Consider the following 24,175-nt stretch of genomic DNA (forward strand, 5'->3'; position numbering starts at 1 on the left):
ACGATGTCTTTTACTTAACGAAATCACAAAAAAGAGACTGAGAGGGCTCGCTAGATACATAGGGTTATTCACTTTTTTCACAGCCAACCGCTTAACCGCGTTCTTCTTTCTTTATTGGCGTAGACTCCGCTCAGATTAGTCACCTCTCCTCTGATCACTTGAATGAGCTTTTATACTAGTGACGGGCTAGTTCCTAGACACAATGTGGCGGCTACCAATGGAGAATTTCGGCCAACCTAGAGGTACATGCAGGTAAGACACCGGTGGTTTACAAGGAGATACAAGATCCCGTCATAGAAACCCTTCAAGGGAAGTGTTAACTAATAAGGATCATAAAAAGCATCTGATAGTAATTTTGGACAGCAAAATGACGTGGTAAGTCAACATGGAAAAGAGGGTGAAAAGGCCAGTGATACCATCTGCGCATGTAAGATGGGGTCTCTAATCCCCTTTCAGCAGGGAGGCAGTAGATATAGTGACAGTTACAAAGCGGCTGTATATATACTGGGTTCTAGACAACAAGGTCGTTCTGGGAAACGATATACAATATCATATAAGATTGCCAAAAGTGCCATCTGCTTGACTAACGAACCAGTTCAAGAAATAAACAGTCGTAAAAAATGATAACAGACGGAACAGGTTGAGCTGGAATGGCTTAGGGTCGTGCAGGATCCCCAAAATCGGTTGAATGGGAGCAAAAGAAAAACACACAATCTTTCTACTCGCACGGTCTCGAAAAGACAACAAGACGGCTGTTGGCCTAGTCACATGTTACAACTTATTGTTATCACATGTGAGCCGTTTGATCATTATTAGCGATTCAACATGAGAAAAGCGCAGGGAAAAGTATAGGACGGATATGCTGGAACACCTCCTTTGCTTATATCTAGACTTGCTCAGAAATCGGCTTAGATATCTATGAGGTTTAAGGGTTTGGCTGAAGTATCTGACTTAAATATAAAGTCTCTGTTAAATTTCGGAAAAACCTACTCTCCCTGCAGCACTTTAACTTCAGTTCGTATTGGTAAAGAGCCTTGGTTTTTAGACTTTGATCTTACTTCAACAGTTCAAGAGTATAGCCTCACATTTCCTACACAAAACCCCATTCATTTCTGTTTTTTCCTATATATTACATAGAATCTTATCAGTGGTCGTAGATATAAATTTTAATTAGGTATATCTAGTACCGGGTTATAAAAAAATTCGATCTTGGAACTTAAAGTTTTGAAGATTTTCAATGTGTTCCAACTGGGTCAACTACTTTCTCCTATTAAATGCATCAAATACTTTATCATACGCCAATGCAACCCTGCGTGAGCACAAACATATCTGATTTGCTTCAATACTCGCGAAAAGAGAAACGTCAAATGTCAAAATACAAAACAAAGAATAACCGCCGAAAACATAAGCGAGGTGGAAGAAAAAATTGTCAGGAAAAGAAGAAAAAAGCACGCATTTGATGCGAAATTAATTTATTAAAATTAAAAAAAAGTGCTTCAACAAAAGCAGAAACATTACTAAACACGATGAGTGTAGGCGACAGCGCAGATGCCGAACTCAACGCTGCGCTTGAGAAATTTTTTGGCCACACCAGCTTCAAATCGGATTTGCAAAGAAGTGCTATAAAATGTGCGGTGGAAAGTAAGTGGTGCCTCATATATAAATAAGTAATTGTGTATTAATAAATAATTTCAAATGCAGAAAAGCGCGACGTATTTGTGTCTATGCCCACCGGCTCCGGCAAGTCACTGTGCTACCAGCTGCCCGGTGTACTGTGTGAAAATCAAATAACTATTGTCTTTTCACCGCTGCTGGCGCTTATTAAAGATCAAATAGATCACTTGGGTAAGCTTAAGATACGCGCCGATTCGCTGAACTCCAAGATGTCAAATAAAGAACGCGATGCTGTTATCAGCGATCTAAAAGCTATGCGCCCTAGCATACGTTTTCTATATATAACGCCCGAGCACGCGGCTACACAGTTTTTTCAAGATCTCTTGCAAACTTTGGTGAAACACAATAAGATCGCCTATTTTGCAGTCGATGAGGCGCATTGTGTTTCGCAATGGGGTCATGATTTCCGACCAGATTATCTAAAACTTTGTAACCTGCGTAGAAAGTATAACAACATCGTTTGGTTGGCGCTGACGGCGACTGCATCCAGACAAGTACGTGAGGACATTTTCCAGCATTTAGCGTTGAAGCAGCCGGTTGCCAGATTTACGACACCTAGCTTTCGAAAGAATCTCTTTTATGATGTAGTGTTTAAAAATTCAATTGAGGATGATTTCCAGCATTTAGCTGCATTTGCTTTACACTGTTTTGGTGATGTGAACGAATTCAAAGCGATGCCCGCACCAAAACGTGGCTGTGGCATTGTTTACTGTCGCACACGTGAAAACGTGGAACGCGTAGCATATGGCATTTCCAAGCAAGGTGTGGGCGCTGTGGCCTATCATGCGGGTCTAAAAGGCGCAGAGCGCATACAAGTGCAAGAGCAATGGATGAACGGTGAATATCCTGTGATATGTGCAACGAACAGCTTCGGCATGGGCGTGGATAAGCCATCGGTGCGTTTCGTTGTGCATTGGGATGTGCCACAAAATGTGGCAGCCTATTATCAAGAGTCCGGGCGCGCTGGACGTGATGGACTACAATCATACTGTCGCTTGTATTACGGCAGGGAAGATGTCAAATCCATACAATTTTTGCTGCAAAATGATGTAAATAGAACGAAGAGTTCCACATGCTCTGGAAAGCAAGAGTTAGCGCAGGTCAGTTTACAAATTTCTAACTGGAAAATTAATATTGACTAATTTTATTTCTGTTTTGAAGCGTGCTGTGAAGAATTTCGAAGAGATTGTTAGCTTCTGTGAGAGTCTGCGTTGTCGCCACAAACTCTTCTCAGATTACTTTGGTGATCCACCACCAGACTGCAATGGCCAATGTGACGTGTGCAAGCAGCCCAAAAAAATCGAAAAGGCTTTAGAAATGTTTCACAAATTATGCATGGATGGACGCTTCAAATCTGGCGTTTCATTGGAGGATAGCGCTGATTTGTATGAAGGTAGTAGGCTACGCCATTGGTAAACATAAATATATTAAATTAAAAAAAAAATTCACAGGTGGACGTGCGGCTGCGAAAAGACTAAAGGAAGACTATGGCGAGTCAGACAGCGACAGCGCTGTAAGTCACGAACAGTTGGCCAAGAAGGCAAAGCGTGAGTCAGAAGATTTCATACGTAAACAATTTCAACTGCGCAAGCAATTGAATGCGGCGCGCGAGGTGGAGAAGGAGGGCCAATCACAGATAACACGTGTCAAGCATGCACCATCATCCGGTGTCAAAGTTTCCGGGCTTACAGCGGCCATACGTGAGAACTACCTCAGCGCCATCATCAGTGCGCTGAAGTTAAATGTTGAACAGTGCAAAGAAGATGATCCGCGTAGGGATCTGCGCCATCGCGATATTGAAGCCATAGCCATAGACGTAGAGTATGAATGTTTTTCGAGGGTGAAGGTGGCCAACATGTATCGACACGCTTTGGCGAAAGAGGTAAGCATATGAAATACAACAACAAACTACTCAAAGCATTTTTTGTGTAAGAAGAATTGGACAAACTTTCACTAACTACACCCAATAATCTTCCAACAGCTTGGTGCCATACGCCAGCAAACAAGCAAAGAGCTGCTTATGCCGATATTAAGATCCTATGTGGCGCGTCCCGAAACAAGTCAGCAAAGCGTCTGGACGGGCGGTAGTGTTGAGTATTTCGAGCGTAAATTGAAGGAGCTAGAAGACTCGCGTCCAACATCACCCAGTGTGCCGAACAAAAACAATTCCTCGAAAGATCTGCCAAAAGCGCTGCGGCACAAAAAAAGTTACAAACAAGACACTACCAAGCAGACCACCATTGCCAGTTTCTTCGAGAAGGATAAGAAAATTAAAAGTGAAGACGATAACTGTTCGCCGGTGAGCAGTAATAGTGAGAGCCAAGATATGGAAGGCAATGAAAATGGGAATATCAAGCAAGAGCGCATGGAGTGCGTGGATATAGAAAAGACAGACAACGAGCCAGAGAAAGAAGTTGGTTTCGCAGGCACACCCCTACAAGAAGAAGCTGCTTATGACACCGACAAAGACGACACCATAAAAAATGATAGCGTTAATTTGAAAATCGATGATGATCTCGAGGACATAAGCGACAAAGATATCAATTCCAATGAATTTAAAATGAGTGAAGACGAGGAAAAGCATGACAATGACCAAAATGGCAAGACGCGCTTGGATAAGCATGCTGCGAAACCGGCGGCTGCCAAAATGGATACGTTGTTTGGCAACGACGATTGGGACGATCCAGCTCAGGAAATGTTGGAGAACTCCATTAAATATACAACTAAGAAAGAGGATGGCAAATTAAAGACACTTTTCGGCGATGAATCGGATATTTCCACGGCAAACAAATCAGATAGCTCCAACAGAACAGATGCCAGGAACGAGGATGACGAATATTACGAGTTGCTGGCACATCACAAACGCAAACACAGAACATCACACTACAGCAAATCCAAGGAGAAATCGCCTTTGCACAGCTACAAAAGCTCGGTCAGTTACGATGCATACTATCAATCCACGTCCAGCGCCAGCTCACACCATCACAAATCAAGCACCAGTACCACGTTAATCACGCATCAATACAAATCGGATTCCTCATCTGCCAGCTCATCCTCGCGACGCAAGCACAAACACAAGCATCACTCTAAGCATAAGCACAAGGATGACGATTTGGACGAACTCGAAATGTACGAGAGCGCAACGGCCAGCAAATGTAAATATCAAGACGCCTTCGAGGACTCGGTCAAATATGAAAAGTCGGTGAAGGAAAAGCTTAAAGCGCTGCGCGCCGAATGGCAGGAATTCGAAGGCGAATCGGATAAGAAACGCGAAGAGTCGGAAGATTCGCTTGACGAATTGGAACTGCTTGCTTTAAGTAAGAAGAAAATAGAAGATGAGCTAAAGGCTTTAGAAGAGATCGAGCGTAACGCAGCGGCGGGTGATAAAGCGGCTGCGCAGAAAAAGTTACTCAAGCATGACGAGCAAACTGCTGCAAACAGCGATATAAAAACAAGCGAAAAAGAAATTGCAACAAAAAACACAAACGTTGCCGCATTAAAGGCGGAAGATGCGTCTAGGCAGTCGGACTGGCATGCAGCCAAGCGCAAGAAAGAGCTACCCCAAACAACCGAAAGTGATATGAATGGCAGTAAAACCAAGTACGCATTGCCGAAAATCAATAAAAATACTGAAAATTCCAATACAAGTGAAAATGCGGCAAAAGGCGGCGAATATCGTAAACCAACGCAAAGACCGGCAACGAATACCAAACACGCCACAAATGAAAGACAAGCGCGCCTCAACGCTGCCAAACATAAATCGGATGTGAGTAAAGCCGTAGTTGAGCTACTAAATCCTTACTATAAAAACAAGATCACTTCAAAAGAACTCTTCAAAACATTGGCCAAAAGAATAACGAATCGTGTTTGTGACGGCAAATTGGGTGAGTGACCATGAAAATTTTGATTTTCCACTTGAAATTAATGCCTTTACTTGTTTTTGAAGTGTACTAATTATTTGTTTTTTTGTTTACAGAGCCGTCGCATTGCAAATCATACATACGTGATACCTTCCTCACCGTCAATATGATCGCCACAGATGCAGACATAGACAGATACTTTCCGCTCACTTGAACAAACGGCTGGCACAATGCTAGGCAATAGCACACTTCATTGTACTAGGCTGGCTCGTGTCGCAATCATACATTTCACGCAAAACTATTTCTTGACTTTTCGTGCTAAAAATTTTAACATTTCGCTAGTATTAGATTTGAACAATGGATTACGCAGCATATATGTGAATTTCTTTATAATGACAAGGCGCATGTAGTTGCCAGAATTGCCATAAAGCAATTTATTTATAAAAACTTTCCGAACTCATTATCTACATACAAACCTACAAATGTATATTGCTTAATAGTTACACTTACGCTAAGCTTCTTCGTTCTTTCTAAAAATTGCTCAATATGAGAATATAAAACATTTTAATTTTTGTGACCAGTTCGTAAAGCTGAATTCTACGTTTAATTTTTCGCGGGCTGTAAGTGGCTTTTGTTTCCTATATACTTATGTTCGTGTTTACATAGACATTACATACATACATGTATTAGAATGTAAGTCAGTAATTAATTAATATACGCGTATATTATCGTGCATATCCACATATTGCACTTAAATAACAATATGTAAATATTAAAATGTAGTAACATTATTAATAATAAATAAATACATACATAAATATGGACAAAAGTGCTATATTTTAACAACAAAAGCAACTATTTGTGTGCTACTTTGCTTTTCGCCTTGCTGAGCACAACAGTACCTTCAATTGCCACAACAGTCGGTGCTACATTAACGGAATAGAAGTGGTTTACAACCGGTCATCAACCTGGATTATCAGTGGCAACTATGCAAATAGGGATAAAAGTGCTATATTTTAACAAAAAAAAAATCAACCGGTCAAGTGTTGTTATTTCGGCGATCTTGCACTGTTTGGAAGTGTATGTAGTGTTTATAGTAGGAACCGATATTTGCTCTAGTTGGGATGTGGGATCGGACTGAATGGTCCGTTTTAATAATTTTATATTTTGAAATTTAATATTTTCACTTTTTTGGAAAAAACGCGATTTTTTTGAGAAAAGATGTGTATTTCTAACCAAAAATTTGACGTTATAACAACAACAGAGTCGGTTTTAAAGAGGAATTAATGTTAACTTATATAAAAAAATGATAAATTTTTTTCAATTTTGTTTTTCGAAACTACAATTTTTCACTTTTTGCGAACATTTTAAAGAAAAGAAACGCAATTTTTTACAAAAAAAAATGATATTGTAAGGAAATTGGTATTGTAAAAAAGAAAAATATTAAGAATTCATAGTTCCCACTATAACCCCTTGCTAACTTAACCTACTTGTAAATATGTTTACCTGTCCAACATTATTCAACACACAAAATCCATATTTTTTAGGGGAAAACATAATGGACGCTGACAAACATACCTATAAAGAAAGTAATTATTATTTAAAATCATATAAGTATGTATATTTTGTACACTTGTTACCTTTTTGTACACGGGAACGCCAATTCACCACGGAACTGCGCTGCTGCTATGCTACATCCTTTCATGCTTATAATTTCACATTAAAACTTAGATGCATGGAATTTAAACTAATTATATTTATAAACACATTCATATATAATATATATGCACATACATATATTATTATAAAGCTATACACATACTTTTTTCAGACTAGAGGCATATCAGCACATAACCACAACACAAATTTCACTTTTATTAAAAACCATTACACACGCGTTTGAGTTTATTTTCTCATTTAACCACTACCCTTACAATGCAAGGTAACGGATCGGAGATATATATAATTACTAATAAGAATATATAACTAATTTAAATTATTCACTATTTTACGCGAAACTTCTGTTAGCGCGAAAAAGGAAGCGTTTGTAATGGCGGCGGAAACTTGACAGGCTACAGGGTGTAACCGCGTGCTGGAAAATGAAAATCTATTATTTTAAATATAAAATATAATTATTAAAAAAATTGGCAATAAAATAATTACAAAAACGCTTAAAATATTTTTTTTTTCAAGCGCTAACGCCTTGAAACGTGAAATAAGTTAATTTTTCTTTTTAAATTTCGCCACAAATCGCGTTAGCAAAGCGACATCTGTGCGTGAAGTTTTCAAAGGACCATATGTTTTAAACGTTTGCATATAATTTCACCAAAAGGTAAACGAATTTACAAAACATAAATGAAGTTAAAATGAATTCTACATTTGATGTTGCTGAGGTATTTCATATTTATTTGCATTATTATATATATTTATATAATATTATATGTATTTGTATAATTATAATATATATTAATATTATTTATTAGATATATTAAAAAAGATTTTTTCATGCAAATGCAACCATGTGTCTGTAAAATTTCCGGCGCCATTATTGTCGCTTCCCAACTCGCGTCTTCAAAAGTGCTTAGTGCTGCTGTCGCAAATAAAAAACACTAATTTGTCAAAAAATCTTGCTGGAAAGTGTAAAAAAGTTGCATAATATCAAAGCTGAGCGCGGTTTGCATGCTAAACTAATGAAAAACAAGCGCTGGCGTTGCTGAAAGTGTAAATTATTAAAGTGTGAATTGCATAGAGGACATTGAAGGTTATATCCGCTACAACAGCAAGAACAATGTGAAGTGAAAGACTTTTAAAGTGATTCAAATGTGAAATGTTTAAGTGTATGTGTGTGTGCGGCTCAGGTTGTGCAATGAAACGTGAGAATTTTAAACTTCGCTTTTAACATAAATATGTACATATATAAAAATGTGAATTAGCGCAGTAGTGCCACAAATATTCAAATACATATGCACACATATAAACTGGAATGATTCCGATCGGACCACTCCAGTATACAGCTGTCATGCAAACTGAACGTTCAAAATCAAGTACTCGTATGGAAAACTTTTTTATTTGAAGAGGTATTTGCATGAAACTTGGTACAGATTATTGTTTAAAGCAAATGTATAATCTCAGAAGAAATTGTTTCGATCGGACCACGATAGCATGTAGCTGCCATACAAACTTAACGGTCAAATGTTGGCTTTGCATGGAAAACTATTTTATGTGACGAGATACATAGGTAAATTGTATATGCTTACATACATAAATAAGTACATACATACATGATTTACATTACATTAACATTTTACTTAACAGCATGTTATCTAAATGCGTGCCTTTGAATTGTTTGTTTAACATTTTCTGCTGTTAATTATATGTACATATGTATATGAGGTAAATTATCCACTTTTATATATTTTAAACAAATCAAATGTTAACGAGATAAAATTCAATTTACAGATAACTCTAAACTCAACAAAATGGATTTAAGCAGTTTTTTACTCAAACATGTAAACTCGCAGTTTGCAGCCAGGTGAAGCAGCTCCAACATCGAACATGTTTGCGCACACTGTCATATTGTTGTTGTAACTGCTTGTATCTGCCAGATACGCACAATGCCTTCGATAACAAAGCGGAAAACAACAAATAAAACACAATTTCCACATGCCTGTGAAATGAATATGTGTCTTACACACAAGTGTATGTGTGTGTGCGTGCGCCGCAGTGTGCGTGCGAGTTACATTTGTATCTTGTCGTTTGCAACTAAATAACTCCGGTTTACGCTGTTTGTTTTGTTGCCTTTCTGCTGTCGCGCTGCCTGCTCCGTCAACGCTGCACTGTGCCTGCAGTTGTGTGTGTGTATATGTGTGTATCTCATATGGTTTGCGTTTTCGGGAAAAATGTTCCATTGAGGTCCAGCCGGTTGTGCGCTCTTCGCTCGACGCTCATTCGTTGTTCTCTGGTCGCGCGGTGCGGTTGTGCGATATCTTTTCGTAGTTAGCGGTGCGCCAACAACCAGTCTACCTGCCGAACGCAATTTTCGTCGCTTCAAATTCAATTCGGTGTGATTTTTTGTTTTCATCAATATACGAAATAGCAATTATACAGTGTGTGTGTTACGAAAATATTAATTTAAACGGATTTTTGAGTTAATTGTGGCGCTGAAATTTTATGAAAAAAGCTGCGTACGGACGTGTGTGTGTTTTTACTGCGTTAAAGTTAGTGTTTTTCGGCAGTTTAACAAAAAAAAGCAACAAATAGCAGAAAAATTAAAAATTACCTAAAGTTGTGAAACATTGTAATATTGAAAATCAAAAATTATAAATTATTTGAAGTTGTGAAGCACTGTAATATTGAAAAGTTATTTTGTAACTCTTTGCATTTAATATGCTTATGCCATAGTTTCAACTATTTTACGCCTCATGCCCACGAAACACAGTCAAAACTCGCTAAGTGTGCCTTTAATATAACAACAACTTGTCTAAATAACCGTGCAATCCTGCCAGCCAACAACCGTTCTACTCCTCAAAACCTCCCTCTTCTTGCTCAGCGTATGCGCCCGGAGAAAGCACCGCCGTTTAGTCCATGAATCACATGTGTCACACACATACACAAATCTACTGGCGACGTCGTTAACCTTGTCGCTGCCATAGTGAACCGGCAAACAGCACAAAAAGTAGCAAATTGCGAAAAATAAGTATTTTTTGTTTACGTTGCAGCACCCACCCGTCGAAAAGCCCCGCGGCGCGCGTCGTGTTGACAACGCTAACGTTAAAGCCGGCAATTTTAGAAATTTTTACGTGTTTTCGGTATTTACATATGTATGTATGTGCTCGCGCGTATTACATATTTGCTAATAATGATGCAACACTCATATTGACAACAACAAAGCGGAGTGTTAATACAAAGCAATAACAATTAGCGTGTACGAGTCGAGGGTGTTGTCGCTAGGCGTGTGCGTGTGTTAAAATCATTTGCAAACAGAGACAAGCAGACACCGAAAAAGTGTAGATAAAAACGTGAAACAAAAATAGAAATACAAAAAGTAAAAAATAGAAAAATACAGTAGCAAAAAAATTACACAAGTTTGCTGATAAAAAGTGTTGAAGTCAGAGCCAAGCGTTACAACAACGAAATAAGCGTTTATCCATACACACATACATACACTTGATTTGAAAAAAAGTACGCGTAACAACATGCAACGTTTCAGCAGAACTTTAAATGCCACCGCCACACTTGGCTCGCGCAATAAAACTATGATCTCCAATGGCAGCCAACGCGCTGTGTCTGCAGTCGGCAAACGACGCTCGCCAGCCGCCTCCAAAAAATATTTAAATTTAAATTTTTACACATTTACCTTGTTTTCATACCTAATTTTGTTGCTCTTTTGTGTGGGAGTTAATGCACATGGTTTTATGAATCACACCGGCATAGAGGAGGAACCGCATCCCGCCGCCGTGGCCACGGAAATCGGCAGTTCGTCGGTAATAGACCAATTTATGCCCAACTGCACCAAAGTGGCACCCGTCTTCAAAGCGCGCGGCATCGATCAAGCCGAGCTACCACTGAAGCCCAATAATGGTGAGTTCATACTGTAAATTAAGTGTATATTATGTATGTATTAAGTAGTAGTTACCTTTTAGTAAGCTAAGAATACGAAGAACTGTCTGTGAACTGCGAAAAACAGGCAGTAATAGAATTTTGAGCAAATATTATAGCTTTTGAGAACATCATTGTGGGACCTTGACTATGGGATTCCATTGTTAGCGATGGATTTACTACCTGGACGAAGTGCCGTAGTTTTTTTTTGACCCTATATCAGTCGTAAGGGATCCAGCGAGCTCATTCTTCTCAGTAATGCTAGTCTCTACTTAGTTGTGGTGCTTCTGACAGGCCACTGCTCCATCGGAGTTCCCGTTGTAAGCTTGAGAGTCCTCCCGGACGCCAGCTGCAGCAGCTGTATGGAAGAAAACGAACTAAATGGCTGAAGTCGAGGTAGAAACATGTGAACACTTCACCTTCGCAAGATTCTTCTGACTTTATAACGATAGTAAGAGATCCAGTGAGCTCTTACCCCTTAGTAATGCTAACTTCTACCTAGTTGTGGGTGTTCTGACAGGCCATTACCCCATCGTCGTTCCCCATCGGGTTCAAGTGCGAGCTCTGCATCAACCAACGCACCTAAACTAACCTAACCAAGGCCCTAAAGCCAACAATTTGATTACAAAGCCTCCTCAAATGCCCAATAATCGATGTCACTGAGCGCCGCTGTCTTAAAACTGAAGCGACCTCCAACTTGTCGCACACAATTTCGTAAAAAATATTATTTTGACGTGTTGAAGCCCAAACGATGAAGTATTTTTGCGGTGAACATTAAAGTAAACTCGGTAGAGCTTAAGTTCCTTGAAAAAACTTTTCGACAGCTCACGCATAAAAAATTCACAAGTTGTTTTTCGTTGATAACGCGCCTAATAAAAGTTATCAGAGATATGTAATCAAATTTGACGTGCCATTTCTTCATAAATACATCACTTGGCGCTTAGACGCTTGGGCAACGCGCCAAAAGCGCTAATAAAAGCGAGAAATTCTTCAAAACAATTAAAGCGCGCGCGAGTCGCCAATTATTTAATTTTTGCCATTAACTTTGACAAACACACAAATGCTTATAATCCACGCTAAACTAAAGCGAAAGCAGATTTATAGCCGCCAGCGGCTGAGCGCTTTGATCTTAACGCCGCTGACAAGCGTTTACTAGCCTTGCTGTTGTTGCCGTTGCTGTATAATTTTTCTTCAATTATAGCGGCACTTAAAATCAAGTCAATTTATCTATAACATACCATATCACCTGACCGCACCACTTAACACGTCGTACAAAGTATAAAGTCGCGATAGCGGTTGGAGGCATGCATATTTTGAGTGGTGTGCGTTAGTATGTGTGCGGTTTTTATACCCTGCACAGGGTTTATTAAGTTTTTCACGAAGTTTGTAATAGCCAGCAGGAAACGTAGGAGTCCTTTAGAAATATACATATGTATATATAGTATATATGTATGTATACATGATCAGCATAACGCGCTGAGCCTTTCAGATTATGTCCTTTTGAATATAAGCGAATTAGTAGATAAATTTTCGAGATATTTCTCTGATATTTGGCACATATTCTTTTCTCACTAAGCTTCTATTCATTGCTTGGAACTGTCGATATCGCACCACTATAGCATACAGCTGCCATACAAAGTGAGCCATCCGGTCAGGTGCTTGTATGGAAAACTTTTATATTTGACAAGATATCTTCAAAACTTTTCGCATATACTATTATCCAAGACATGACTATAATCTCCGAAGAAATCATGCAGATTGGATCAATATAATATATAGCTGCCATAGAAACTGAACGATCAAAATCATGTCCCTATATGGAAAACTTTTTTATTTGGCAAGTAATTTTGACGAAAATTGGCATAGATCATCTCCTAAAAGAACCGTACGATTTTTGAAGAATTTGTTAGGATCGGACTACTATATCATATAGCTGCTATACAAACTGGTGGTTTAAATCCCAGTCGTTGTATGGAAAACTTTTTTATTTAACGAGTATTCTTCACAAAATTTCGCACAGATTATTATCCGAGTTAATGCTATAACATTTGAAGAAATCAATTAGATCGGATTACTATATCATATAGCTACCATACAAACTGAACGATCAAAAAAAATGTTCTTGTATCAAAAACTCTTTGATTTCGCAATATATCTTCACGAATTTTCACATAGATTATTGTCCGAGTCAATGCTACAATCTACGATGAAATCGTTCAGATCGGTTCACTATATCATATAGCTGCCATACAAGCTATCTTATTTTACTCTATTTAGACTATAAGAATGGCAAATTTAATTATTATTAGGTGAGCTAAAAGATTATGCACCAGAAAAATTACTGACCTGCACGAAATAACGGGAAATATGCTATTTACATCTACGTATATATACGTACATATATATTGCCGTACTATATGCATATGACTTTACGTACATTTAAGACAATGCAAGCTCGAGTACGCCAAATTTACATAATTTTTGTTGTCATAATTTTTCTGACGCAACAAAAACAAACAATATTTATTTTAATTTTTATTTATTTATTTTTATTTTATTTTATTTTTTATTTTTATTTATTTTTATTTTTTTTATTTTATTTTTTATTTTTAATTTTTATATTTTTTATTTTTTTTTATTCACAATATTTTTTTTTACAATATTAATTTTTTACATAATTAAAATTCTTTAAAAAATTCTCATAAAACTCAGCAGTTAACAGTGATGTGCCAATGAAGGCAAAAATAAATCAACTGTTTTACGAGGTACTAAACGAGATAAACGTAAGCACATGCATACCTGCCTAATGCAACTAGTGCAAGCTAACTACATACATACATACATACATATGTATATGATATATGAATGCGAGCACGTTTGTTGTTGTAGGTGCGCAAATGGCTGACTTGTGTAATAAGCACGATGTAGCGACTGTTGTGCATATTTACCGTGTGTTGTGTACATCTGGGACAAGTGAATAAAAAGTGCGCGTGTGAGGGTGTTGACAGTTGCTCTTGATAAAAATATTTTTTATGGATACAAATAAAAAAAAATTGTATGATACAAAAAAAAAAAAAAAAATTACGGAAAAAATAAAAAAAAATTTATGAAAAAAAAAATTGAAAAAAAAAAATTATGGACAAAAAAAAATATTTTTATAGAAAAAATGTATATAAAAAAAATATATTTTTTTTATAGAAAAAACTATTGCCTAACAATAAAGATCATTTTGGATAATTAAAGTATAGAGCTAAGCACAAACAGTGCGCAAATTAAATATACAAGTATAACGTGCAATAAAATGCAGTCAGTTAGTTACTACTAATAGTAAGCACACTAACGGTTTTTCGCAATAAAATAATCAGTAACACATACAAGTGCATTCGTTGATAAATATTTTTAAAACATTATTCTGGTAAACAGTATCGGGTAGTGAGTTGGTATACATATAAAATACACAGTAATCAGTATCAGTTAGTGGGTCGGTATATAAAATATTATATTGCGCGAGCGCGTGAAGACTTCATTAGCAGCAACAGCGATCATATTTGTATTGCAAAAGTAAATAATAAACGCAAAAACAACAAAATATTTATTGTTTGTTTACCAACGGTGGTCAGCAAAAGTGTTTAGATTTGCAAAAACAATAAAAGTGGCTTACTCATTTATATGGTACTCCGTTGGCAGGCGATCAGTTTGTATGGCAGCTATATGCTATAGTGATTAGATTTAAAAAATTTCCTTAGGATATTGTAGCTTTGATTCAGAAAATGACATATGCCAGGTTTCGTGAAGATATCTTGTAAAATAAAGAAGTTTTTCATACAAGGACTTTAGCGGATTAGTCAGTTTGTATGGCAGCTATATGTTATAGTGATTCGAGATTGAAAATTTTCTTCAGATATTATAGTAATGCCTTAGAAAATTATCTGTACCAAATTTCGTAAGGATAACTGCTCAAATAAAGAAGTTTTTCATACAAGGACTTAATTTAGATCGGTCAGTTTGTATGACAGCTATACGCTATAGTGATTCGATATAAAACATTTTTTCAGGTATTATAGTATTTTCCTAAAAAATGAGCTTTACAAAATTTCATGTCGATATCTTTTCAAGTAAAAAAGTTTTTCATACAAGCACTTAATTTTCATTCTTCAGTTTATATGGCAGCTATATGCTATAGTGATCCGACATTGGCTGTTCCGACAAATGAGCAGCTGTTTAGGGAGAAAATAATGTGTGCGAAATTTCAGAGCGATAGCTCAACTTAGCACATCACATCTGGGTACCCGACGTTTTCCCAGGTGTTACTTCTAGGCATAAATATATTCTTGTACTGTATGTATACATACTCGTATGTATTTGTAACACATTCATATTTATTCGTCCCATAATATTTTTTAAATTTAACTTCAATTAGAAATTCTTCACACTAATAACCTAAAATCCCTTTAAACCTCCATTATATTTGCAATGCAATTAATATTGGCTGCCTGGCTTTGGTGCGCTGTCATTAAGGGATTTCGCAAATAGCGAAAAAACGTTGTCGGCAAAGCTTTGTGCTGATGGAGAAAATAAGAAAATAGTTTCAGGAAGGGAGTTAGTAAGCCAATAAAGAGTTATTAATTAACTGTATGAATTGATGGCAGAAAAGAAGTAATTTTAAGACAAGAAATAACTAGTTAGTAGATGGTTATAAACTAGTTAGAAACTTGGTTATAAACTAGTTAACAACTCCGTTACAAACTATTAACAATGGGTTAAAAATAAGTTGACAACTGGGTAACAACCTAGTTATCAACTGGTGACATACTGGTTAGAAATTTGGTTAAAAACTAGTTATCAAACGGTTACGAACTAGTTATCAACTTGTTACAAACTAGTTAACAACTTGGTTTTTAGTAACTAATTACAAACTGGTTAACAACTGGTTACAAACTAGTTAAAATTGTATGGTCTTGCGGTTAATTAAACTTAAAGCATATTTTTAAAGCATAAACATAAAAAAAAAGTTTGTCAATAAAATCTCTGTTATTAAAAATAATAATAATAATCATCTTTACATACATAAAAAATTAATTTTACCTGCCAGCGAGCTTTTTGCACACTATTTAACATAATTTATTTCCCTACTTATCGCTTCTTCGCGTTCCGTCAAGTTTCGCTCATAATTTGAAATTTTAGTTCTTTATTTACATTACAGAAAAACAAATACATCAACTAATTACTAGTAATTATCATTTTTCAATGGACATTATGTTTTCATTCAGTTGCTTAATGACTTGTCGTGCCACATAATAATATGGACACACAAGCCCCCAAAACTACACATACAATCATACAATATATTAGTATCTCATGTGCATATGTATTTTGCATGAATGAACTCATACTCACACATACATATGCTTCGTATTTCGGCTTATTGACTTTTAATATTTACAATATTATCACACACACACACATTCAAACATACGCATTTTATCTTTTAGGTTTCCTTTCAGCATAATTAGCATTTGTAAAATATAAATGTAAACATAACCATAAAAATATTAATAACCAATTCGTATTCAAAGTGCTGTTGGGCATGCAGAGGCACGAAGTGTTGAGTTGTGCGTTGGTTGGGGGATTATAATTGCATACGTATGTATGTGTTTGTTGATGGTTTGTTGGTTTTATGACGCGCTTGAGTGGTCTATTAGGTCGCTAGAATTTTGCAAGGTAGCAAAAAATGGTGTGACATAAAAAATGGTATGACATAAAAATTTGCGTGACATAAAAACATGTGCAGCAAAAAAAAATACTAAAATAAAAACCATACATAAAAATCATAGGACATATTAAATAATTCGCTACCAAAAATGGAATGACATAATAAAATATGGCTGACAAAAAATGGTTGGCGTGAATAACCACACATAAAAATTATATGATATAAAAAATGGTATGACATGAAAAATGGTATGACATAAAAAATTACGCAACATAAAAAATGACTGACACAAAAAATCACACATAAAAAAGTGTGACATAAAAAATGGTATGACATAAAATATGACAGACATAAAACATAGTGTTACATAAAAAATTCTTACCATATGCAAAAAATGCTCGAAATAAAATATGCCAAATTAAAAAAATTTGGCAACATAAACAAAAATGCAAATAATCGTAGAATAGAACATTATGTCATGCCATGTAGTCATGTTAAAAAGAAAACTCATCAAAAATATAGCCACAACATAACGCGCTTGCCATTAGCAGCTGCTTCCTAACTGAATTTATTAAATAAACACACTGCCGCTAAAAGTTGTCTGCAACAGACGGGTTCATGCAAATTAGCGCAGAATCTGCACTAAGCTCAAGGCACTAAATGGACGTCTGACAAATGATTAGAGCGATTAATGATTAGATTAGGCTTGCACTTGTTTACACACACCTTAGGCTAACATAAACTATATACGCTTGAACGCGCTTTTATGAGCGTGAATACCGATTTGTATTGACTCATTTAATTCACCTGCAGGCGCTGCGCATTACTGACAAGCAGCTGGGAATTTTAGACTTCCTCGCTTACAAATTAACGTTTGTGGTTTAAATTTTATACAAATAGCATATACATATAGTATATATACATACATACATGCATGCTTATATACATATATCTATACTTATATATATACCGACATGCATACATATAGTACAGCTAATCTTGTATCAGTTACAGCCGCGAGTGTGTGAATATTTTTCTTTGGGTAAAATTAATTATGCACACAAATGCAACCTTGCTATATATACATACATATTCTTCTACACATACACTAATTTGGTATTGAAATTTGGTAAATACGTGCCAACAAAGCAGCTTTTAATTAATTAACACCTGCGGGCAGCTTAATGCGTTGAGATTTCATGTGATTTACGCTCGCTTTGAAGCGCTTAGTAGTTGCTGTTTTTGTGGAGATATTTTAATAAATGAAATGTAAAATATTTATAAATATGGTTTATGCGCCTGTGAATATATGTATGTATGTAGCGAGACGAGAAAGTGCTTAGTGACGAGCTTTTGTGGCCCAAAGCTTGAGAAAATATTTTGTTAAGTTTGATAAATTGCTCATTGATCTATATGCATATTAGTCACTCAGTTTATGAGATATCGTTTTGAAATTTTTTACATGTCTTTCACTTACCAAAAAGTTAAACATTTGTCCGAACTGATGATATCGGGCCACTATAACTTATAGCTGACATACAAACTGAACGATAAAAATCAAGTCTTTGTATGGAAAACTTTTTCATTAGACCGGATATCTCCATAAAATTTCTTAAACTTTATTGCCTAAAGCATAGCTATTATCACTCAAGAAATTGTTCAGATCGGATCACTATAGCTTATAGCTGCCGTACAAACTGAACTATACAAATTAAGTGCTTGTATGGAAAACTTTTTCATTTGTAAAGCTATCTTCAAAAAATTTGATTCGAGTTATTATTCAAAACATTGCTACAATCTCCGAGAAAATTGTTTAGATCGAACCACTATAGCATATAGCTGCCGTACAAACTGAACTATAAAAATTAAGTTCTTGTATGGAAAACTCTTTCATTTGCAAAGCTAACTTTATAAAATTTGGTGAAAATCGTTTCTATTCAAGATATCACTGCAATCTTGAAGAAATTTTTCAGATCGGACAGCTATATCTTATAGTTACCATACAAACTGACCAATCAAACTCTAGTCTTTGTATGGATAATTCTTTTATTTGTAAAGCTATCTTCATAAAATTTTGTATAAATCATTATCTTACACATTGCTATAATTTGCGAAGAAATTTTTTAGATCGGACCACTATAGCTTATAGCTGTCATACAAACTGAACGATCTAATTCAGAAAAAACATCATTTTATACACTTTTTATGCTATAAAAATGTATCTGTGTAGGGTATTTTCTGTTTCTTCCGTTAATCATAAAAATATATACCAAAATTCTTCACATTTTCATTCACACGTTGCCTTCTTCAAGCCGCACGTTCCTTTAATAAACCAATTTCCTTCGCATAAGTAAATTAATTTAAGCCCTTAAGCCTGCTAATCGCAACGCTTACTGCCAACGTACACAAGTCAACCGCGCGTCGCGTGCAGTCGCTGCCATGAATTTCGCTTATAATTTTATTACTCAATTTCAGACGCATAAAACGCTGAAAATGTTGTATAAAAATTAAAATTTAATAACCGCTAATCTGCATATGAGCTGACACAAACGGCATGCGCACACATACAAGCGCACGCTCGCATGTGTGTATGAAATGTGGGAAGTGCGCGGCTGGCAAAGGAATGCAAAAAGCGCACTAAATAGACACTCACCGCCACGCAGTAGGCAGCGCAGGGACGCAAGCAGCCGGCTGTTGGCAACAAAGTCAAATTTAAACGCCAACAGCGGGCAATTGCTGATGCTGCACTACTTGCTGCTGCTGTTGCTGCTCCTTTTTTGCAAACTTTTTTACTTTACTTTGCTGGAGTCTTTAATGAATCACGCACCAACAGCTATGGATACACTCATTTAAACGCCAACTTCATTACAGCTGCGAAACGCTGTGTAGAGGAGGAATTGTAAGCGCATATATATATATTGTGTGTGTGTTTGTGCGAAAAAATCCAGGCGCATTCCTTGCAAATCAACTGTAGTCAGTCGATAACGATGAAAATCCCTTTTCGTAGTCCATTGCGGCCGAAAGCGGCGCAAGCACTGTGGTGGTGAGGGGAAGGTCGGTCTGTTGGCTGCACATTGCAGCAACAACTTGTTCAACACACAAAGGCAACTGAATTTTGTCGCCCAGCAACAAACAAATGCAGGCAGGCATGCATGCAACAACAGCAACGCCACGGCAACGCATCCATTAACAAGTTTTTGCATGGCTGGCAAGCAGCTTAAAGAAACTATGAAAAATTAAATTAAAAAAACCATAAAAAGGAGTGTGGTGCAACGAAACGCCAAATCGACGACAGCAAATGAAGTTCAACGCGAACTCATTTCGGCTCATTGTGACATTCCGCTTTCGGTTGTTGTTGTTGTTGTAGGTACCGATTTTGCTGTTATGTTGTTGTATTAGTAGTTGTTGTTAATTTTGTTTTTGTAGTTGTTGTTGTTGCAATTTTTGTTGTTGTGTTTTTGTTGTTGCAGTTGTTGTAATTTTTGTTGTTGTCGTTGTTAATGATGTTGTTGTTGTTTATTCTTGTGGTTGCACATGTTGTTGCTGTTGTTGTACCCATTCTTTGTGCGCCACTTGCAGTGCCTTTGTGTTGCTGCCCTTAAATCGTTGCTCACTTTTGCGCGAGACGCTCTTTGTCCGACGTCTTGCCTACCATACATACATGCAATGGGCGTATGTAGTTATGCGGGCAATGGAGAGCGCAATGCGCTCACTGGGTTAACACCAAAAAGTACAACACAAACGGCTCTGCACTTTGCTTAAAGGGAACGTTGCTGCGCTCTATGGTCGCAATCCAAGAAATTCCTTGGACAGGCTGTGAGGTAGAAAAATGTAGTCATACCACTTCCAGTCACAAGCAGGTTGCTTGCTGCCTTTGCTGGGCGCGATAAGAGCCTAGCACTTTACTAATGAGCGAATCAGTTGCAATTCAAGCGTGTCGTGGTGGTAAAGGGTGCTGCTTTTACGGTGAATTGGCTGTGACAGCTGTGTTTTTCTAAGGAAAAAAATATATGTATATGGAAAGGTGAAATATGGACAAAATTATCGAAAAAGGTGTGGAAGACAAACCGGGAAATGAAGAAATAGTTTCACTATGCGCATAGCCTTAGCATAGAATGCGGAAATGAGAAAATTTTCGCGTTTAAACTCTGTCTCGCGCTCCGTGGCTTTACAATCTATAGTCTGGTCTCGCAATTTTGACGGGTTTATACTGAAAGCGTACAAAATTCGAGCCCCGGAAGCTAAGAATGGTCGATAGTGCAGTGAGACTTCGTAATCTCTGTCCTGGACCCGCTAATTTGACGGGTTTAGACTGAGAGCGTGCATAATTCGGGCCATTTCGAGCCTAGGAGTCTGTCCTGGACGCGTAAATTTGACCGGTTTAGATTAAGAACGTACGTTCTAGTAGCGCAAGCTAAGAGTGGTCGATAGTCCAGTGTGGCTTCGCATTCTCTAGCCAGGACGTACAGATTTGACGGGTTTTAGACTGAGGGCGTAAAAAATTCGAGCCCCGGAAGCTAAGAGTCTGTCCTGAACGAATAAATTTGACGGGTTCGGACTGAGGGAGTACAAAATTCGAGCACCGGAAGCTAAGAGTCTGTCCTGAACGCAAAAATTTGACGGGTTCGGACTGAGGGAGTACAAAATTCGTGTCCAGGAAGCTGTCATAGGTCACCACGAGGTGTTCGTAGATATTTCTGACACACTTTGCGACAGGTTAAGATTGCAGCTCCTTAAAAAAAGTTGCTATGACCCTACAAAAGCCAGGTATTTTGTAAAAGTAACTTTCGCTCTCTCCTCATTTCTCTTTTCGGATAACTTTAATTAAGATAAATCGTTGAGCTTACCTACAATTTCAAATTAATAACCGAGTTATACTGCACCTTCACCTCCAAAGATTATCCAGCCAAAACAGCTTACACGGACCCCCTTCACAAATATTTCACACAAATGAACTCCTTAAGCTACTTTATTAGCCAGCCACTGAGACATGATTATCACAAAATAAGCACACGAAACACCTACTTCGCACACAACCGCTCAATCGCGATCGTCATAGTCTTCGTGCCAAGTCAGCGCAAGAGCACGAGAGCGCATACAAAACGACGCTCAGCATAATTCCGCCACTAGTGAGTTCATTAGGCTGCTATTCGCCATGATACCTGTTCTTAAGTCACCTTATCAACGTCATCTTTAACCGCAGCGGGGTCTGTGGCAAGCATTTAAGGCTACACAAGCATGTTGCAACATGTTTTGCTGCTCATTTTGGGTATCTCCCGGTCGCCACATGCACAACGATCACATGTTGCCACATGTGTTACCTGTTCGGTGCACCACTCTACTCATCATGTGCGCATTATTGCATTGCTAATCGCATTTAGCCAGCACACTGACTTGCAACATTTCAGCGCCTTTTGCTGTAATTGCAGGCTTTTAGCTCTTCATGCTCTCTGGCTGCGGTAGTCGCCTTTCACGTTTACATGCCACATTTTGCAGGTCTTAGTATGCTGCCTTAGTCTGCCTTGATTCTCACGCAACTCACTCTTTCCACTTTCAGCCACTCGGCGCTCTGTTGATTTCCCGTTTTATTGCCAAACTCTGTTGTTGCCGCGCCGTGTCGCAACCTTGACGCTGTTAGCTGCTTGCTACATTTGCTGGGCGCCTGTTAACTGGCCTCTGTTATTTGTGCTGCTGCCGATTGGTTGGACGTTGGCCAACAAAGTTTGCTGCTGTTCGGAATTCGTGTTGGGTCTGTGTCTGCAACACAGCAGAAACTGGCCTTGCCACGTCCAGCAAATCGTTGTAATTTTTTGTTGTAATTTTAATTGTATTTTTATTTGTTTTCGTATTTGTGTTTGATAGCACTTCGGTCTCTGTGTTGCACATGCTTTATCATTACTCGGCACAATCGTTCTTGTCGTTGCTTATCTGCGCTCTACACGGCTCATCCATTGTCGTCCACAAGTGTCCAGGTTTAGTTAGCGAAGAGGTCGCGCGCTCGGTCCGTCCTTTTTCATTTTGTTTGCACTTCATTTTCTCTCTTTAAACAATATTCTTGTTATTTCTAAATATTCATTTCGTGTTCTTTTGCTTGTCTCTACAGCAAACTAGTTTACCTGTCCGCATAGCATGTGCATCCGCATGGTTTACCTGTGGTCCGTTTCTTCGCGCACTCACCAACATACCATTCGTCACTTTGTTCGCCCGTACGTCCATCCGTCCGTCCGTCCGTTTGCTTTCTGTTTGTGTATGTGTTTGTGCGCGTTCAATCAAGATTCTTGCTTATCTCCCACCATTCAGCATGTATTGCTTTTCATGGCTAAACGTCCAGCCAGTCCAGTAACGTCGTCGTTCGCACATGGAAATGAGAAATTCTTGTACTTTTTCCTTAACTCATTCGCATCTTCATGGCATTCACAAAGCCAAGCGTCAAACGCTTAAACTTCCACAGTTAGCTCACGTTCCGTATGCATTTATGGCGTCCACACACACACACACCGAAACTCCGTCTGTCCGTTCGTATGCAGTTTGCTCTCTTTGCGTTCGGCCTGGCCTGTCTGCGCCGTCGGCATATCTTCCCATGTATCTACACAGCTGTGTAAGTGTATTTGGTGTTGTCTGCATTCCGACGCTACCTTGTCGTCCTACTACCTGTAGGTCGGGCTGCTATGTGTGTAGCCCTTTAATGCCTACTTCGGCGGATTTATGTTTGCCGTTGATATTAATCATGGTGTCATTGAAATCGTTTAAATTATTCAGGCACTCCACAACGCACACATAAACACACACACACACACCGGAACAGTCAGGCGTTGAAGCAAGCAACCCATGGGCCAGCCTGCCAGCGCGCCGTTGAGCCAGCAAGTCAGTTCGATCGAGTCGCGCACGGTCCGATAGCGTAGCTAGATTATGGTATTGGATTTGGTGCGATTGGTAGATACTTGCTATCTTAGCTGCATACTTACTCTTGTAGTGGTGAATGGCGTTCCAAGTTGCTAAACAAGTAGTCGTCCAATGAGAAAAAGTCGTGCGGTTGGTGAGTGAGTCATAAATATGGTATGAATGATTTAAGATTTAGTAAACTCTGACGCTTTTTATACACTCCACTGTGTTGTTGTTGTTAGGTGTTTGGTTTGAATGCGGTCTTGTGGTTTAATAATAGATTAAACGAACTATTTTGTTACGGTGTTCATTCATTTGTAGGTATTTTTATAGTTTAATTGTGGACTTAGCAGTAATTTATGAATAGCAAATTGAGTCTGATTGCCTTTGAAGTGTTTGACCCTACTTTTATTAGCTGATGGGAAGGTATTTGTAGGGAAGTGAAGTT

At 37.8% G+C, this 24,175-nt stretch overlaps 2 protein-coding genes across 2 annotated transcripts in view; both read left to right on the forward strand.

Annotated features, from left to right (window-relative positions):
- The first annotated feature begins 1,375 nt into the window (after positions 1-1,375).
- LOC105225922 (uncharacterized) lies at positions 1,376-6,385 on the forward strand. Its single transcript, XM_011204606.4, has 6 exons — positions 1,376-1,641; positions 1,702-2,774; positions 2,836-3,067; positions 3,126-3,556; positions 3,656-5,558; positions 5,651-6,385. The coding sequence occupies exons 1-6, from the start codon at positions 1,527-1,529 to the stop codon at positions 5,746-5,748; spliced, it is 3,852 nt and encodes a 1,283-aa protein (XP_011202908.2). The 5' UTR covers positions 1,376-1,526; the 3' UTR covers positions 5,749-6,385.
- Positions 6,386-8,993: 2,608 nt separating this feature from the next.
- Positions 8,994-24,175, forward strand: part of LOC105225921 (glypican-6) — a 137,001-nt gene continuing 121,819 nt past the window's right edge. Inside the window, exon 1 of the mRNA XM_049456882.1 lies at positions 8,994-11,114. Within this exon, the coding sequence (XP_049312839.1) occupies positions 10,730-11,114 (385 nt within the window). The 5' untranslated portion in view covers positions 8,994-10,729. The remainder of the gene's footprint in view (positions 11,115-24,175) is intronic.

The sequence above is a fragment of the Bactrocera dorsalis genome, chromosome 5 (assembly GCF_023373825.1).
Source record: "Bactrocera dorsalis isolate Fly_Bdor chromosome 5, ASM2337382v1, whole genome shotgun sequence".
Lineage (NCBI taxonomy): Eukaryota > Metazoa > Arthropoda > Insecta > Diptera > Tephritidae > Bactrocera > Bactrocera dorsalis.